The 21,160-nt window shown below is 38.7% G+C and overlaps 1 protein-coding gene across 1 annotated transcript in view; it reads left to right on the plus strand.

Annotated features, from left to right (window-relative positions):
• The first annotated feature begins 6,045 nt into the window (after positions 1–6,045).
• Positions 6,046–21,160, plus strand: part of LOC113116492 (rho guanine nucleotide exchange factor 2-like) — a 43,122-nt gene continuing 28,007 nt past the window's right edge. The window contains exons 1-2 of the mRNA XM_026284682.1: positions 6,046–6,290; positions 15,153–15,312. Coding sequence (XP_026140467.1) covers positions 6,225–6,290; positions 15,153–15,312 — 226 coding nt within the window. The 5' untranslated portion in view covers positions 6,046–6,224. The remainder of the gene's footprint in view (positions 6,291–15,152; positions 15,313–21,160) is intronic.

A 21,160-nucleotide genomic window follows, 5' to 3' on the forward strand; every position in this document is an offset into this window, starting at 1 on the left:
GTAACAGACACGGAGATTAATAAAATAATTTTCCTCTAAAGTAGATTCCCCTATGTTTGTTTGTAAGTATGTCATATATTTTCTTTTGACAATGTATGGTTAGGTGTTACTGTGTAAAAATGTGACAACAATTCACCTTGGTTCCATCTTCCATTTAGAAAAAAAGGAAGACCATTCATTTGTAGTTGTGATATAATATTTTTTCTGGTTGCATATAAAGTTTCTTTGGTTTCTGATTAGTTAGTGTCACAGCCACACCTTCTACACTCCCGGAATCGGACACTTACGCCACACCCACTCGTCCCCAATCCCCGAATTCTGAACTCCTGTGCATCATCACCAGTACCACATATAAAGCCATCAGTCACCATCACTCATCGTCTGGTCTTGCACCGATCTCCTCACTTGCCTGAACGCCATTATTAAACCTACCTGAACTCTTGAACCCTCTTCATCCTCGTCAGTCTTCCTGTCCCCATCGTCTTCATCTGAGCACCATCTGGATCACCGTTCACCATAAGGGAAGTTGTGTTGTCACCGTTCTATCCACGTGTCAAGATTCACCTGTGTCTGAAACCTCTGATTCACATTAAACTACCTTATCACTGAATCCTCTGTGTCCTCGTCTGTGTCTGACAGTTAGTAAGTAAGTAAGTAAGTAAAATGTATTTGTATAGCACATTTCATAGATAAAAATCACAAAGTGCTTCACAACAATAGGTAGAATACACAACACTTAGAAATACATTACAGCACATAATCATAATAAACAGAAGTACACATAAGTCTAGTTAAACGCCTCTTTAAAAAGAAGAGTTTTCAACTGGGTTTTAAAATTTTCTACACAATCCAAGCAGCGTATGGAAGGAGGCAAAGCGTTCCACAACCGAGGTGCCACAACTTGAAATGAACGGTCCCCTCTAGTATTAAAATGTGTAAGGGGGCAACTAAAAATCTCTGGCCTGTTGATCTCAGACTAAGTGAGGACTTACGCAGCTATATCAGGTCAGAGATGTATGGGGGCACCTGTCCTTGTAAGGCTCTAAAAGTTAGAACCAAAATTGTGCATTCTAAATTTCACTGGTAGCCAATGAAGAGAAGCTAAAATAGGAGTAATATGTGCCCTTTTACTCGTGTAGGTTAAAAGCCTAGCAGCAGAATTTTTGACAGTCTGGAGACGACAAAGATCCTTCTTATTAAGGCAAATAAAAAGACTGTTACAATAGTCTAAACGAGACGAAAATAAAAGCATCAAAAACAACACCTAAGCTCCTGAGACTCGGCTTAACAGATGAACCTAAGGCACCGATATGTTGTGTTATCTGAGGGATGCTCTGCTCAGGGGCAATGATTAAAGTTTCAGTCTTGGCTGAGTTCAGTATTAAAAAGTTATCATTTAGCCACTTCTTGATCTTACTCAAACAGTTGATTAAAGATGACAATTTATATAACTCAGTAGACTTAAAAGAACAGTATAACTGAATGTCATCTGCATACAAGTGATAAGAGAGACATCCTGAAACTGGCTAATTATCTGTCCTAGAGGAAGTATATACAGAAGGAAAAGAATCGGTCCCAGGACAGAACCCTGAGGAACACCACTTGACAAACCTACAGTATCTGACATGATCTGATTTATAAAAACACTAAAACTTCTACCGGTAAGGTAAGATGAAAACCATTTTAAAACTGATCCAGATATCCCTAATAGATCCTGAAGTTTATTAAGCATGATATTGTGATCAATAGTGTCAAAGGCAGATGTAAGGTCCAGTAAAACTAACACTGTATGCTTCCCAGAATCAGCTGACATCAAAATATCACTTGAAACTTTCACCAGTGCAGTTTCCGTAGAATGTTTTTTACGAAACCCTGACTGATATTTGTCAAAAATATCATTTATGTCTAAGAAAGTAGTAAGCTGCTCTGCTACCACTTTCTCTAGAATCTTAGCCATGAAAGGGAGTTTAGATATATGCCTGTAATTTATGGGTTGCAATGGGTCTAAACTCGGCTTTTTAATAACAGGTTCAACAATAGCATGTTTAAAAAAAGTCAGGAACCACACCAGTTAAAAGAGAAGTATTGATCATTTCTACAACACAGGGGCCAATACTATCAAAAACCTGCTTAAACAGCGAAGTCGGGAGAACATCACTATGGCCATAAGAGGACTTCAACTTATCTAGCAGAGTGGTAACATCATGTAATGTCACTAGTTTCAAGGAGAAACATGGATGGGAAACAGCAAAAGTGCAAGCCTTGTGTGCAGGACGAGGTAAAATGCTAGCTCTGATATCCTTAATTTTCTCAACAAAGAAGTCAAGGAATTCATTACTTTTTGGCTGTGAGAGCACCGCAATTGGAGAAACAGATGGCGAAACAATAGAATTAATGGTATCAAACAAGAATTTGTTTATTTTCTTATTAGAGCATATTAGCTGGGAGAAGTAGTTAGATCTAGCACTTTTCAGGAGTTCAGAGAAGCAGTTAATTCCCTAAGATAAAACCTGTGAACTTCAAGTTTAGTTGTTTTTCATAAGCGCTCTATTTTCCGACGTTTACTTCTACAGCTCTGAATAGATGCATTTATCCACGGACAGGGCTTTTAAATAGAGACAGTGTTTGATTTCATAGGAGCCACTTTATCTAAAATTGCTAAACATTGGCTGTTAAAAGACTCAGCATACACATTTACATCACTGCAACCCCTTAGCTGGCATGGATCAAACAAAATAGCAAACATCCCAGCAACATCCTGGTTAATAACTCTCCTTTGAGACTTAATTCTTAGAGGCGGGGGGTCCCGAGGGAAGTTCAGGTTAAAGAAAACACAACTATGATCACTCACATGTACATCCTCCATACACACATTTACTATCTCAAGACCTAATGAGAAAACAAGGTCTAGGGTGTGCCCCTTTAAGTGTGTAGGTTCTGAGACATGTTGCGTAAAATTAAAAGAGTCAGTAATGGATAAACTAGTAACCATACTAGTTTAATTTCTATCCCACGTCTATGTATACCCTTTGTTTCTTTCAATTCTTTGTCATTTCTTGTTTTAATGTTTGTTGTTAGGCTGTTTCAGTTTGCTTAGCCTACCCTGTTGGTTTTTATTTCTTTTCTTCTCTTCATGTTTACTTAATAAAACACTGCAATTATATCTATGTCTACAACTCAAACCATGACACACCAAAGAGCTGCAGGAAACAGTGTTTACTCATTATTTCCCTACACACTAACCCAATAAACATAGCTATTTATACCTGCAGAGCTTGTTTTTAAACTATATACCACATCGACAGTGTTCCCATAATGATCATTCTATGTTTCCTCATAAAATGTATGTCCCTATATAATTCTTTCTCTGAATCAGCAGAGTGAACAATGGTGAATATAATGGTTAACTAAAAATTAACAGGCAATCTTATCTTGCTAACTGATGATAGACACAAGGAGAACACACAGAAATCCTCTGGGAAGACAGATGAGGAGCACAGAAATGAGGATATATGCTCCAGAATAGGACAGTGGAGTATCTTGGAGCACATTGAGGAATACACAGTGAGTCATTAAGCATAGCATAGTCTGATAACACATGTATATACTTCAAAATTTTATTCTAAAATAATAGCATTATGACAAATACAAATACTTTTTGTAGTTAAAATGTATATGTATATACTCACCTAAAGGATTATTAGGAACACCATACCAATACTGTGTTTGACCCCCTTTCGCCTTCAGAACTGACTTAAATCTACGTGGCATTGATTCAAACAGATGCTGAAAGCATTCTTTAGAAATGTTGGCCTATATTGATAGGATAGCATCTTGCAGTTGATGGAGATTTGTGGGATGCACATCCAGGGCACGAAGCTCACGTTCCACCACATACCAAAGATGCTCTATTGGGTTGAGATCTGGTGACTGTGGGGGCCATTTTAGTACAGTGAACTCATTGTCATGTTCAAGAAACCAATTTGAAATGATAAGAGCTTTGTGACATGTGCATTATCCTGCTGGAAGTAGCCATCGGAAGATGGGTACATGGTAGTCATAAAGGGATGGACATGGTCAGAAACAATGCTCAGGTAGGCCGTGGCATTTAAAAGATGCCCAATTGACACTAAGGGGCCTAAAGTGTGCCAAGAAAACATCGCCACACCATTACACCACCAGCAGCAGCCTGCACAGTGGTAACAAGCATGATGGATCCATGTTCTCATTCGGTTTACGCCAAATTTTGACTCTAACATCTGAATGTCTCAACAGAAATCGAGACTCATCAGACCAGGCAACATTTTTCCAGTCTTCAACTGTCCAATTTTGGTGAGCTCGTGCAAATTGTAGCCTCCTTTTCCTAATTGTAGTGGAGATGAGTGGTACCCGGTGGGGTCTTCTGCTGTTGTAGCCTATCCGCCTCAAGGTTGTGCTTCACAAATGCTTTGCTGTATACCTCGATTGTAACGACTGGTTATTTCAAAGTTGCTCTTCTATCAGCTTGAATCAGTCGGCCCATTCTCCTCTGACCTCTAGCATCAACAAGTCATTTTCGCCCACAGGACTGCCACATACTGGATGTTTTTCCCTTTTCACACCATTCTTTGTAAACCCCAAAAATGGTTGTGCATGAAAATATGAAATACTCAGACCGGCCCGTCTGGCACCAACAACCATGCCATGCTCAAAATTGCTTAAATCACCTTTCTTTCCCATTTTGACATTCAGTTTGGAGTTCAGGAGATTGTCTTGACCAGAACCACACCCCTAAATGTATTGAAGCACCTGCCATGTGATTGGTTGATCAGATAATTGCATTAGGAACAGGTGTTCCTAATAATCCTTTAGGTGAGTGTATACTGTACCCTTATAGTTTAAGAGTAATGAAAGTAAGGTGAAAACAGGCAGATGTTTACAGGGTGGGTTTATGGTAAATGTGAGAGCAGAAAATGCTGACACATCTGTACACCACTGCAGACTGCTGCACACTTTCACATGTTCAGCGCTAATATAATAATATAAGGTACTGTGAGAAACATGGGTGAATACAGTCGAATCAATAATGACAAAATTACAAATAAAGGTACAAAAGGGAAAATGTAGTGTGGTGAATGATGGGAATTATGGGAAGTGAAGGTGATCGTAGACTGCTTCGGACTATTTGTAACTAAAGCAGAAAGCAGTCTTTGATAAACGACAGAAGATGATACAGAGGACAACAGATCATTAAGAATAAAACTAAATAACCTATATATGCTATTAATTTCTTAACAAGTAGATCATGACTGCATACATGTAATCAAATTTACAAAGTTGTCTTTTAAAGCCTTTTACTACTTCCAGATTTCCAAGGGATATATTAGTCAGTTCACTGAAGTAAACCAAAGCAGGTAATTTACCAAACAGCGGATATTAAGACCAACATTATCAGCATTATATGTGCAATAAAACTACACAAATAACGGCTGAACAAATTTACCAAAGTTTATTACTTAAAATCTCATATATACCATGATTGTCACACAGTTACTCTTCTTACACCTGTAAGCCGTTTGCAATTTTTCATACATAGTTAAATTATTCACTAAACCTCTAGTGTCAACTTTTAGTGTTTAGGTACTTGCTTAACAGATTGACTGTAAACGCTTTATACCAAACAAAGTGAAAATGTGTTAGGACTGTTTGTATACCACAATTTTTTGTTTGAGATGGATCCAAATGTAGGTCGAATTACTAATAGACAGCGTTTTTACATGATTAAAAATATATTTTTTTAAGTCTCAGATATTTATCTAAAATATATTTTTTTTAATATTCAAACTACTTTTGAGTGTTTGTTCAGGATTTCCCTTCGCACGAGCGCGCACACACACCCATGTGGCGCGTCCTGCTGTAGTCTTTACTGTGGCAGCTGTGAAGGGCGGAGTCGATCATATGTTGCAAATTTGATTGGTCAAGCGGCTATCAGTCAGAGAAATACACGACTGCTATTGGTTGAAAGTCTGCAGGCTGTGGAGTTTCCTGTGAAAGAAGAAAAAAAAAAAAAAAAAAACCTTGTGTGTCTTATTAAACACAGTTCACGTGAGACTTAATGGAGCTTTAATGCACATGTATATTTTCCATATTGCTTCACGCACTGGATGCTTATTTTCAGAACAAGATTGAAACATCTGGATTTTATATAAACCGACTGCTGTTGGTAAAGTTTTCATTTTCTCGCGATGTCCCGTGTCTCGGACCCGTTACAGAAAGCACGCCAGGAAAAAATGAAAGACGTTAATGTTAAGGTGAGTAATAAATGAATTATAACGCATTTAACGCTCTATCTCATGTCTGAATTACATTACTCTTTAGGTTTTCATTTAAAGAATGCATAAGCATTGTTGTTAAAGCACGAAGGATATATATAACAACATGGTAACATATTGTTGAATAGCTCTCTCCAGTGGTGAGAGCTAGGTTTTTTCTGCTGTGTGATGGAGGCTGCTGCTACTCTTCTTCTTTCTCATTTGATCTAATTAACAACATATGTTACAATAAGGTTCACATGTATTATTGTTCTTTTTATCTCTCTATGGGTGTTTCTATTATGTATGTGTATTCTTAAGATGTTAGTAACGTGAGTATTTAGTCCATTGTGCGGCAGTATGAACACGTTGTCTATGGCACTGAAGGGAACCAATGGGGGAGGGCCATACAAAGACTGCAGCATGTTACAGAGCATTCATTGCTGCACTTACTGGTGCTTCATTACGCACGCTTTCTGTAGTACGTGCATTCACAAAACACAAAAGTTACAACTTGAGCGTGTTTGACTGCAGCACGGTTACGCTTTATTGATTTTTTATACCGTGTCGCACGCTCCCTCCATCTCCCGTACTCTATATATCGTGTCTTTGTTCTTATATGTGCTGTGTAAGGTCCTTACGCCATAAATTTGCTTGTGAACCAGTTTATATGAACAGATATCCAGTTCTGTTGTCCCCCAAAGTTTTTTTATTATTTTAAACAATTGTTAAGTGACGCAATTACTTCCCTTTTTCTATAGCCTGTACAGTGATGATTCATTGTCATGTTGCGCATCGCTATAATATTTAATTTTGGTGTATTAAGTTAAAGAGAATTCACCTCTTAAGATATGTGTATTGTATACGTGATTGTGCCAAGACCTTATCTTGTAGATGCTTTGTGATGATTTTTGGACCTGGATCTGTGTTCCCTGTGATGCTGTGATACATTATCAGTAACAAGATGTAGCAGAGAATATGAGGCACATGCACATATGTTGCAGTTAAGCTGGGATTTTATCATTGAGAGTTCTTTTTTGAGCGATTAGCCGAAGTGGTGAAATCATCTGGGTGCATAATTCCCTGCAAGGACACTATAGGAGGTGCTTATGGTCAAGAAGTGAATGAATGGACTCCGACACAGTTAAAGATGACAATCAGTCGAGGTCAGTGTAATGCATCAGTAAATGGTCAAGGGCGAAAAAGGTGAAGAAGCAGTTTGGTCCCATTTGTAAGCAGGAGCTGAACTCTGCATATGGATTGGATTGCCGGATTGCCGCATTTGCCTTTGCTTTTGCCACTCTACCGTGGGAGTGTTCTTCTGATTGCTTTTGCTAGGCTTTACTTGCTCATGAATCGTAGGCTCACCTCCCAACACTGTCACCAACACCACTCTGATCTCATCAAAAATTCCAACCCAGGATCACTGGAAAAATGTGCTTCTACCCACATTAGTTTTTTTCTCGTGCAAAAATGTACTTCTACATACAATTTACCTCAGTTTCCAGCTCGAATAAACAGCTAATTTACTACAGGGACAGATAATCAATTACCAAAAAAAAAATATTAATATTTAAGATAAAATAATGATAATATACAAGAAGCAATGTGATATCATTTTGCAGAAATGTCACTGCAAGAATGTATTTTCAATGAACCTGGTAAAGAAACTGATATTGTTGTACATGTCTAATCGGATACATATCTATGTGTGGGCAACTTAAAAACCATCACTTCCAGCATAAATGTATTTGTATGTCCATGAGTTCACCCTTGATGTAAATGCAGACATTATGAAATTTGCATTAGTGAAAATTCTCTGTGCTCACAAATGACTTTTCATGCAGATGTCGAAGCATACATGCTTACAATCTACAATCATGAAGAATACATGCCTGTAAGCACTCACACAAAAATTTAAAGCATCTCTTGTTGGAGTAGGTAATTGTGGAATGTGTGGACATCCCAGCACTTCCTACCTTCTAGGTCGTAAAACAGTTCTCGTCTAAAAAATGATTTGAGCTTCAGCTGATCATATTTGATGTGATCCATGTATGTGCATTGATAAATGTTTATAGCCTATGTGAATAAAAGGCTATCAGATTCATCATGAAGTTCCAGGCAGGTCTTCTTGACTACATTACAGTTCCATTCCATATCATTTAAACAAATTATGACATTTTGCCAAATTATTTTGATTATTTAAAAGGTCCCTCCCTAAAATCTACAAAAGTACAACAACCAAAATATAATAATAATAATAATAATAAAAAAATATAATAATAATAATAATAATAATAAAAAAATTGTAACAAACCAAAGGATGAAAAATAAGTGTTGTAGATATACATTCCTTCACTAAACTATTTAAAACAAATGATGGTATGGAATCAGTTTTGCAAAAAGAGTTGGGGACATGTCTCACCCGCATATGTTTTCTATGCCTTTTTTCCATGTTTGTTTCTGTTATAGCTATTGTCTGGGTTTAATTTCCTGAGGGCATGGGGCATATGTTCTCCACTGAGGAATTGGAGACAGGGCCCAAGGCTCAGAACAAGAACAGGCCACACTTTATTCCTAGAGCATTTAACACACATTTGTGTTCAGTGTATCATGAGCTGACTGAGCTGACACACTGACCCATTTAACTGTCAGTTAAAGTGATCCGAATTGGATATAAAAATAACTAAATCCTCCTGATACAATGCGTCTGTGTCACTGAGCAGGAATAAGGGCACTTTTATGTCGGTGTTGAGTTGATATTAATTGAAACTATCAAATAAAATACAAACTTCTGTTTGTCATATAATTGCCAAGAGGTAAACAAAACATAGACGTTTAACAAATCTCATTATAACAAAGTCTGACAAAGAATTAAAAACCCTGAGATGTTTTTGACATGCAATATTAATATTAATATAAGCAACCCTGTTAAGTCCAAATCCATGTTTGCTTGTTTGATTCCTCATATGCTGCATTTTCAGTGTGGTTCAGTTCTGGAATATTGACATAAAGCTGTCAGAGATTTTTTTGTGTAAATGCAAACTTGTGCAACTACAGGTGCTGTTCATATTAGTGGAATATCATCTAAAAGTTGATTTCACTAATTCCATTCAATAAGTGTAACTTGTATATTATATTCATTCATCACACACAGACTGATATATTTCAAATGTTTATTCTTTTAATTTTGATGTTTATGACTGACAACTAAGGAAAATCCCAAATTCAGAATCTCAGAAAATTGGAATATTGTTAAAAGATTCAATATTGAAGACACCTGGTGCCACACTCTAATCAGCTAATTAACTCAAAACACCTGCAAAGACCTTTAAATGGTCTCTCAGTCTAGTTCTGTAGGATACACAATCATGGGGAAGACTGTTGAATTGAAAGTTGTCCAAAAGACGACCATTGGCACATTGCACAAGGAGGGCAAGACACAAAAGGTCATTGCAAAAACCGCTGGCTAGAACCACTACGCACAGACATAGCAAGACATGGGTTTCAGCTGTCGCATTACTTGTGTCAAGCCACTATTGAACAACAGACAGCGTCAGAAAAAGGACTGGACTGCTGCTGAGTGGTCGAAAGTTATGCTCTCTAATGAAAGTACATTTTGCAATTCCTTTGGATATCAGTGTCCCAGAGTCTGAAGCAAGAGAGGAGATGCACACAATCCACGTTGCTTGAGGTCCAGTGTAAAGTTTCCACAGTCAGTGATGTTTGCGGTGCCATGTCATCTGCTGGCGTTGGTCCACTGTGTTTTCTGAGGTCCAAGGTCCAGGAAGTTTTAGAGCACTTCATGCTTCCTGCTGCTGACCAACTTTATGGAGATGCAGATTTAATTTTCCAACAGGACTTGACACCTGCTCACAGTGCCAAAGCTACCAGTAACTGGTTTAAGGACCATGGTATCCCTGTTATTAATTGGCCAGCAAATTCACCTGACCTTAACCCCATAGAACATCTATGGGGTATTGTGAAGACGAAGATGCGACATGCCAGACCCAACAATCAGATCAACCTGGGCTCTCATAACACCGGAGCAGTGCCACAGACTGATCGACTCCATGCCACGCTGCATTGCTAATTTTAATTTTCTGAGATACTGAATTTGGTTTTGTTTCAGTTATAATCATCAAAAATAAAAGAAATTAACATTTAAAATATATCAGTCTGTGTGTAATGAATGAATATAATATACAAGTTTCACATTTTGAATGGAATTAGTGAAATAAATCAACTTTTTGATGATATTCTAATTATATGACCAGCACAACTGAGAGGTAAATGCTGATGCAGATCGAGCTCACTAGGTGGTACTGCGCATATGTCAATCTTGTACATCGGTGCTCATTTAGATGTTGAATAATATACTTCACAAGCTGTGCGGACACGAAAGATAAGTAGAACGCGACACTGTATCAGGACCACCAGGACAAGACCACAGGAAACAGATGATTCTTCTGCACAATCTGACTTTGCTGCAGCCTGGAATTGAACTACTTGTTTCGTCTGGTCAGAGGAGAACTGGCCCCCCAACTGAGCCTGGTTTCTCCCAAGGTTTTTTCTACTTTCTGTCACCGATGGAGTTTCGGTTCCTTGCCGCTGTCGCCTCTGGCTTGCTTAGTTGGGGTCACTTCATCTACAGTGATATCGTTGACTTTGATTCCAAATGAATGCACAGACACTATTTAAACTGAACTGAGATGACATCACTGAATTCAATGATGAACTGCCATTAACTATCATTTTGCATTATTGACACACTGTTTTCCTAATGAATGTTGTTCAGTTGCTTTGATGCAATGTATTTTGTTTAAAGCACTATATAAAAAAAGTTGACTTGACTTGTATCTGACAAACTTAGTTCAATTCTTGGAGCTCTGTGCTATTGAGCTTATGCTCTGAATCAAGTGTGTTAAATAAGGACGACTTACAAAATGTTGAGAATTGAGAACCACCCACTTAGTAAGCTTATATTGAACACACACACAGTATGTGGTAAAATTCTACATTTACTGTATATTCAGTTACACACACAGTTTCATTTTGTCAGTGGATGCCAAACATAACATTGTGAATGCTATGCAGAATGCTGTTCACCTATCTATATTCCAGAACATTTTTACTCTGGAAATGCCTTATTTTGTTGATTCAGTTAATCTTTCTCCTCATTCTTCCTCCGCCAAACAGTCACATCAAATACTACAATTTAGGGGTGGACCATCTTTCTAAAATATCATATTAAATAAATATTAAACAAATGTGCAGTGTCTTGTCAAAGCGACTTGAGATCTATTTTTTTACAACCCTTTTGTTGAGAACAGCCTCTGATGCATTTGCACATTGCATGATTTTAGATTTGAGTTTCTAAGATTTAAAACGCTGAGAAAATTCTTCAAAATATGTCTTTTTGAGCTTGCAAAGGGTGACTAAATGATTGCTTAAAAAAAGGGGGTCATATAATGCGATTTCAAGTTTTACTTTTTCTTTTGAGTGTAACAAGCTGTTAGCCGTGAATAGATAAGATCCCTAAAGTTGCAAAGAACAGAGTCTCAAACCCAAAGAGATATTCTTTATAAAAGTTAAGTCAACCACAACCCCCTAAAAAAGATTTTTCTAACCATAGACTGTATAAAAACATGGACGTAGTGTCCGTGACGTCACCCATAGGTTTCCAAATAGAGTTTTTGAAACCAAAAGTGGGCAGAGAGGGCCGTCTCCATCTTGGTAGCGCATAACCTCGCGTCACTCTTGGGTAATCTAAAATAGGCAAAAAGGCGGGAGCTGGTTGCTGAAGCCACGCCCACCTAGAGCAACGGCGGTGAAAGCAGCAGCAATCCACCTGTCACTCTAGTGGCCACGCCCTTAATTATGCAGAACTTTAAGGCAAAATATAATTTAAACGGATGAGTAATAAAAAAATTCACCACCCTCACAGTTGTCATGAAGGGTAAAATTAGCTATATAGACCAAAATTATTTTTTGCACCAGGCTGAAAACATTTTTTTTTCTGCTGTAAAGTTGGGGATTTTAACATGGGGAGTCTATGGGATTGACTTTTGCAGCCAGCCTCAAGCGGCCAGTCGATGAATTGCAGATTTAGTCACTTCCTTGTTGGTTTCAAGAGAGGGAGCAGGAGATGTCCACACATGTCTACATCACTGTGTGGGAAGATTTGCAAACTCGAGTTTTGAGCAGTGTAGATCAGCGATTCTCAATTCCAGTCCTCAGGCCCTCCAAACACAAATGCAGATATGGTTTTATGTTTACACGGACGGGATGAGATGCAACTCAACACGTTAAAAGACCGTATAAGTCATTATAATTCGGAATTATGTCCCCACTTGATGCAGCAAATGGCTCGTTTGTAATGGGTTTATTGTTTTGTCTTGTCCCGCCGATGTTCTGACCGGGAGACACCATCACAATATGGTGATGGGCATAACATTTCTGTCACACAGTTGGGGCATAGAGGAGAATAATAATTTACAGCATGTGGAAAATAATATGTTTTTTTTTTTTTAATCTTAAACCACATAAACACAATATACCAAATACACAGACTACATTTTTAGCAACATCATATGACCCCTTTAAAATCGTGTTGTCTGGGAAATTCACTTTCAGCAATTCAGAGTTGTAGGTGAATTTTTGTTTTTTTTTCTGGTTTGGTTTGTTGTTCAGTGCATTATCCAATGCCAGAGTCTCTTGTCTCTTTGTTGCTTAACTGAAGGCTCCTGTCTCACTGTCTGTGTGTGTGTCAGGTATTATCTTACATTCATCTCATTGGGTGTCTTTGTTCCTTTCAGTCTGTTTTTCCCTTTGTTTTTCAGTCTGAATAGTGAAGTAACCCCCATATCTTTTCTACTACCTGTCCTCTATGAAATATTATCTTTAAATAACACAGGTTTTCATTTCACTTGCTGATATATGTTTACTTACTGCCTTTAAAGCTTATTACAGAGAGAAGGACAGTAAAATGACAACAGTGCAATCTACTTCGTACTATGCAAAAAACACATTTTATATTAGTCGATGCATGGAGATAAATCTCACAGTCCCCTGTTGTGTTGCTTGAGGTGCACACTTTTATGTTAAAAATGAGATACATTGGGTTTTAGTGGGTTTTTAAATTCCAAAGTATACTTGACATACAGGTGTGGCCAAAATGATTAAAACACTAGAATTGTGAGCAGCTAAAAATGATTTTAAATCAGTTGTTTCTATCTTTTCCAGTGTGACACACTACAGCAAAAGATAGAAATAACTGATTTAAAATCATTTTAGCTGTTGAAAATACTTGTGTTCTAATGACATTTGGCCACCTTTGTAGATTTTGTCATCAGCATGTACATGCTGTGCCCACTTCCAGCTCTGTATGATCAGTTTGGACATGAGTCTTGAATATGTTTTGCACTAACTGATCAACTAGGGAAGCATTATAGCATATCATACAATGCGTTCATTATTATTTTCACGCTTTCTATTGAAAGTAACAGTCTAAATATAGCCTGAACAATTCTCTTTAACATCCTGTTATATCAACATCATGTCTTGTGAAATTTCTCACACGTTTAAGGCGAAGAATATAAAAACAGCTCAGTGTATTTCCTGTTGGATGATGTCACATGCTAAACAACCATTTTGCAAACATATATTTTAAAATGCTTAATTTTTCCTTATCTGATATCATGTATTTGTGTATTAACTATTTGTGAATATCTTCTGATGGTGCATTATCTGTATAGGATAGGTTGTTGTCATAATTCTAAAAAAGAATAGTATATCTAAGAATAATATCTAAAAAAAGTATTAAACTAAAAATAGCTGCAAAACACATCTTTTGGCGGAAACCACGTGACAGATACTGTCTTGCTTCATGTCACTCATATAACACCGAGGACTCGAGGACTCGTTTCCTTCAGATGCAGCTGTTGCTATCTTGCATCTCACTTATCAACTGTTTTGAAAATGACATCCGAGGACTTCAGTATTAGCAGTGATATAATATTTTGTAGTGTTTGTCTTGTTGCCAAGATGATTGTTTTGTACATTTTAACATATTTTAACATTTAAAACAAATGAGATATTAAAACAAACTCAATTGTAATGTTCACATAGTTAGTTATTTGGGGAAAAGTGATTAAAAAAAGTGTTTTGACTGTACACTATCACTTAAAATGTTGTCTTTTTAAATTTGTTTGTTCATCTTGACCCATATACAAATAATATTTAGTGGAAACTTTGAGTTGTGAGCTAATAAAATATTTCTACTCACATATTTTGTGTCCATCGATTTATAGTATTACATAGTAATAAGTAGGAGAATTTTATCATAGAATGAACCTCTTAAGGGTGATACAAGACCCCTTTGTTTTACGATGACAACTAGCTGGATGACTTACATTTTATAACCTAATACACAACCCCATCAAGTTAACATGGGGAAAAAAGAAGACAAATGCAAACATAACCAAACAACACACCCAAGTCAAATCTAACAATACACATGGGAAAAAACATAATACAGTCAAGTCAGAATTCACTCAGTACTGCTTAAACCAAGTTTCTGTTCAACTTGAGTTGTGCATCCTTGTAAATCATCTTATACTTGTAATCCACTTATTGTTACTTTTTTATTAACTAGTTGACTTTTAATAATTTCTTGTTTCCATCATTTGACGTGCAGTGTCTAAATAGAATTAACAGCAGTGAGAGTTCACTGATTTTTGGTCCCACACAACATGACTTTCATTATGTAGTGAATGGTGAATGCTATGATTGTAGTGAATAGTAATATGCTATGATGCGTTTCTTGCTCAACACATCTTTTTTGAACTCCTCTGTGTGCAGAACAAAGAGAAGGAGCGGAAGGCACGGGAGAAAGAGACAAAGGAGCGTGAGTCGCGTTACAGCAACGGTCACCTGTTTACTTCTCTCAGTGTTTCTGCCACCACACTCTGCTCGGCATGCAACAAGAGCATCACTGCAAAAGAAGCCCTCAGCTGCCCCAGTGAGTAACTTGCATTATAAAAAATGATGTTTAATAAGCCTATGTTAAACTCTGTTATACTGTTGAACACAAACCCTTGGGAGATGGAAAAACCAGAAGATTGTCCTGAATCAGACAAGGGTGCTGCAAGTTAAGAAAGTGGAGCTAGAAGCTAAAGAGCAAAAAAAAAGTTTAAGGTCAAGGGAAAGAGAGAGAGGAATGGGTAAGAGACACAAAGCTTCAGATCAAACAGGCTTGCCATATGAAAGCAATCAAATGGAAGCTTCTGAAAAATTGCAACAGACATAACCAGGGCCTTCGCAAGAGGGTGTGAGGTCCGCTGAATATGTTCTTACACATAAGAATGTTTCCTTTTTAACATAGTACTCTCCATCTTGATTCTTTGGCAGGTAATGCTAGTTCTCTAAGACCAGGCAGGAAACTTTGTGACATAGACGCTGCTCAGAGTTTAATGATTGTATTATCAGCAAGTTTACCTGAAACAGTAAACGGTATATTTTATCGAGCAGTTAAAAGGTAAAAAAAAAGCAGTTCCTTATTGATATAAGATATTGAAAAAAGTATAAATTAAAATTAATTAATTAAATGTAGCAAACAGCTAAATTTGGGTCCAAGCACATTAGGAAATGGAATAAATATTACATTTGAATTCAATCAAATGGAGAAAGCCCTGCTACATGAAACATTTAAAAAGACAAGGTAACAGCAGTGCAGTTATCACAGCCTGAAGTTTGGATTATTTATTAAAGCGTTTCCAGTACAAATGTGATGTGGTATGGTCTATTCATACCAAGATTGTATTGAATATATGTCAGGCTAAACAAAAAGCAAATTCACCCTGATACACACAAATGCCTCTTTAGCTGCTGTACCATTCAGAGTAATAGGAATCTATTAATAATCTATTCCATTTCTTTTTATTGGCATACTGAGGGCTGTTTGTAGCAATGGTTCACCTTTAACATAATTTGTCATTATTTACTCTCCCTCAGGTTGTTCCAAACTTATGCTGGACACAAAAGAAGATATTTACTGTTTTTGTCAATGCATTCATAGGAAATGGAGTCCAGAAGCTACAAGCTCTGAAAAGTACATACAGCAGGGCCTTGTGATTTTTCATGCAGGAAAAATCTGAATAAATGTGGATTCCAGTGATACTGTTAAAATGGAATTTACTGTATAATGTGGAATCTCATAGAATTTGGCAAACTTTGAATTGATAAATCTAAAGGAAGGCTGTATATTTAATCAAATTGCAATATGGACTAGTGTCTGTGAATACTGAACTGCAAAATGACATCTGCATCTGCCACACATGAATTTTGTCTCTAGAGCTGCTTAGTCACTTCACCAGCATTTCACTATTTAATTTCATGAAACTGTCACACAAAAATTCAAAGGTCTTCATTACAAAATTTGGTTTAAAATGAAGTAAAATTTGGTTAACTCTTTATATATATATATATCCATCATCGTGCACCTCGTTTTTACACACCAGCACGCGTGTGACAGAATAGCAGACCCAAAAGTGAGTTTAGCTGCGTTTTTCTTTTTGTTTTGTTTTCCCCGCTCCCGGTATGAATATCCCAGCTGTTCAGGTCCAATGCCTGGAGCAGTTAGACAGTTCCCTGGAGGACCACACTAGGGACTTTATCGATCTGGCGTGCCTTAACAACTTCCCAGACCGCTCGCTTTGTACTTTTTATTACACCAGCCTGAGCGAGCGGTCTAAGGCACACCTACCAACTTACGGTCCTAGAGAGGATTTCGCCGCTTTTGTGGAGTGGGTGCTGGAGAAAAATGGATCTCCATTCACCGTCAGCCCTGTTGAAGAGGATATCTCCAACCCCTATCCCAAACCAGAGACCAGCCAGCCATCATCCCACTGCACGGAGCTACTGCCTGAGTCCACGGCAGACAGAGAGCCTGAGTCCGCCACAACTGAGCCGATTGTCGCCATAGAACCTGAACCTTCATCATGGACTAACCAAGCGTGTTTAAAGGTGGTCCAAGGCTGTGCTGAAGGCACCAGCGATCGAGGCATAGGCGGGGCTCCGGAAGCCCGCTGCGGAGTCGGAGCGACTGAGGATGGAGCCGGAGGGAAGGAGGAGCCTGACAGAGCTGGAGGGATGGAGTGACGAGGCAAAGCCATAGGAGTGGGGTCCCGAGGTGGCGGATAGTCAATGACTGACCAAGGTGGAGCCGGAGGGCAAGGGAGCCCAGTGGAGCTGGTGGGATGACGGGCCATTGTGGAGACGAGGGAGCTAGGTGCCATGGCAGAGCCGATGGGTCAAAGGACCAAGGTGGAGTCCAGGGCTCGGAGCTGGAGGCGGAGACAGGGAATCCTCAAGCCAAGTTGGAGCTGGAGACTGGAAGTCCCACAGTGAATCATGCCCAGATGTTGCTGACTGAGGGTGAGCCGCGGGACTGATTGCCACCAGCAGAGATGGGGTTGAGGAACTAGCTGATTTGAGAGGAGGCGGGAGAGGGAGGCTGGGAGGGAACACCAGTGGACTTGGGCTGGGCAGAAGAAGTGAAGACATGGGAGATTCAGGGCTGGGCGAAACCTGCGGAGACACAGGAAATTCAGGGCTGGGTGGAACCAGTGGAGACATGGGAGATTCAGGACTGGGTGGAACCAGCGGAGACATGGGAGAATTGGGTAATGCCTCATTGGACCAATCAATTAAGTCCGTCTGGAAGACGTCTATAAGTTCCTCAAAATAACATCCAGAAACCAGATACAGCTCACCATCAGTGATGGAAGATATTCCGGGGATATTCCCTCCAAGCCCCTGATCTCCACCAAAACTCCCTCGTAAGTGGACAATGTTGCTGGCTCATGCACTTGGTCAGTCCATGATGAAGGCTCAGGCTCCATGGCGACAATCGGCTCAGTTGCGGTGGGCTCAGGCAGTAGCTCCGTGCAGCGGGATGACGGCTGGCTGGTCTCTGTTTTGGGAAAGGGTTTGAAATACCCTCTTCAGCAGGGCCGACGATGAATGGAGATCCATTTTACACCCTTCGCTCAGGCCGGTGTAATAAAAAGTACAGAGCGAGTGGTCTGGGGAGTTGTTAAGGCACGCCCGATCGATAAAGTCCCTGGTGTGGTCCTCCAGGGAACAGTCTAACTGCTCCAGTCATAGGAGCTGGACAACTGGGATATTCATACCGGGAGCGGAGAAAACAAAACAAATAAGCAAAGAAAAATGCAGCTAAAACTCACTTTTGGGTCCGCTATTCTGTCACATGTATGCTGGGGTGTAAAATGAGGCACACGATGATGGAGATAAGATATAAAGAGTTCTTTAATGATCACAGGAGAATAAGGGCACATCCAACACAAATCTTCCAACATTAGAACATAACATCAATACATCATTAATAGCGGACAATGAGGAACTAAACGAACAGGTTTTTTAAACACAAGGAAAATAATCAAGGGAATGGAAACAGGTGGGGAACAAAATTAGTAAAGGAACATGACCAAAGTAGGGAAACACAAAGGAACAGAAAGTCCATGACTGTGACAGGTATACGCTGTTTATGGAAAAACTATACTTTCTATACTTTTATATTTTCTATACTTTCTAAAAAAAATCGAACTACAAGCAACAGCACAAATAAATAAAACAGAGTAAAGAGACAAATAAAATACACAGCGATTTTCAGTTTTTTTAGGTAGTTCTAGCATTAGTTTTTTGGTACAGAAATTGAATAAAGTAATTAAACGTAAAACAGAATTGCATATTCAACTGTATTGTTACAAAAGTTACAAAAGCGTTTCAATCAAGAACAGTGAATGATTTCTTTGATGTTGCTGTTCGATTAATATAAAGACTGTCACTTAAAGAGAATGCACTGATACAATGCAGTGATACAGTACGCCTAAGTTCAGCCGGCTATGTCTGCTGTAGGATACTTACCAAGATGGCCATCTTGACAATTTTTGTGTGAATTTGTCCATTTAAACACAATACTTCAAAGAGAGCTTAATATTCATCCCACTGTATGTCCTTTAGCTATTAAATGTTTAAACTGGCAAAGCTTAAATGAGTTTGTTTGTTTGTTTTACGTGTCAGATTTAAATTGTACCGCGTGCTGAACCATGTGTGGAGAACCTAACCGTCCCACCCCTAGTTACCATGGTTACTTATTAGTTCCCCAGTTTGTAACACCAGTCAACCTTGCTTTCACTCAGTATGTATCTGCCTGTGTTTCAGTTTTGGTTTGCCGTTTTCTGTAACGTTTACATTTAGTTTAGTGAAAATGGATACTGCAGCAAAATGCACTGCTATGGCCCAGAAAGGCCTGCATTTTTTTGTACTATTCGTTGCATTTTTATACTATTCCTTTGGCTCCGTCTCCATCACTCATCCCCATGGTGTCGTCAAGGGCATTTCCAACATAGCTTCTCCCTCCCTCGACTCCACTGTGGGCCTTTGTCGTGGTTGTCTTCTGGGTCCTGCCAAGATCCTCTTGCTCCTAGCTCCTTCCTGGGCCTTTTTGCTTCGCCCTGGTATTTCCCTCCTGCTCTCCTGACTGTCTCCAGCCTTTCGCCAACTTCTTGTTCTCCTCTGACCTCCCACACTCTGTTGTACCATCATACCGAGGTCCAGCCTAGTTATGTTATTTCTTGTTTTCATTCTCATTGTGTTTAGTACTTGTTTTATCTGCCATGATTTATTTGTTCCATTTTCATTCCACTCATCACTTACAATGGTTCTCACTAGTTCCCTTTTTTGTAACACCTGCTTTTCCAATCATTCTTGTTTTTACTCTGCCTGTGTTTCAGTTGTGGATTGTTGGATCTCGTTAACATTTGCATTTAGTTTGGTGATGTTATCCTTTTTTTTAATAAAGTCTGTTGCCATTTATTCTTCCTCTTCGTAACCTGCATACGCCATGCTCAGCCAAAGTGTGACACACAAAAACCAGTGAGGTTTGATGTTGGTAACACATAATCATGTTTCATTTGGGAATTGAATATAGACAAACTGATCAGTGATTTGATTTGTTCATCATATAATATGATCATTATATTTCAGGAGACAGCTCACATGAGTTGAGTAAATAATTGATGAATTGTTTAACACAAACTGGTTGATATTGGTTTGAAAGAGACCTTGAAGGGTTGTATTTGTCCAGAGGGTTGGGAAAGGATCTCTTCATTAGTACGGCACAGAGAGCTTCAGTTTTTGCATTGAGCAGATGCATTTATTAAAATACAGGTGAATAATTGTAGTCGCAAGGAGTGAAGGATTGTGGGGGTTTGAATAAATCCTCACTGCTGATAACATGGTGGAGGTGAAATGGAGGAGGGGAACTGAGAGACTGACACTCACACTTATTGTGTACAATGAAGGTTTTGGATTGGTTTTATTTCCCCTGTGTTGACAATCCAGATAATTTACCATGTTCATATTGGAGTGGTTTTATGCTAAATTTCATAAATGCTTGGTTGCTCTGGGTTATCTTTTCTCAATTTGCCAGAATTACATCAACCTACATTAAAAGGAAGACATAACTGTAGATGATATGTTGTTTAATCTGATGTAAGACCTTAGTGCATGAATGCAGACAGATAATACATAGATTTATTCTGCATGGCTTTCTTCTGAAGTCTGTTATTGTTGTACAGAATGGAGGTCTTTTGTTATCTTTATGTACAAAGCCCCCCTTTTGCCTTGTGCACAGCTGCTACCCAAAATCTTCCCTCCTGTGAAACACCCATAATCTGGAGTCTGAGCATCAGGGGATCGAGGCGTTAGAAAGATTAACACACAGTCTGTCACACACACACAACACACGCACACACTCTCACACAAATGATAATCATAACTAGAAC

Source organism: Carassius auratus, chromosome 16 (assembly GCF_003368295.1).
Source record: "Carassius auratus strain Wakin chromosome 16, ASM336829v1, whole genome shotgun sequence".
Classification (NCBI taxonomy): Eukaryota; Metazoa; Chordata; class Actinopteri; order Cypriniformes; family Cyprinidae; genus Carassius; species Carassius auratus.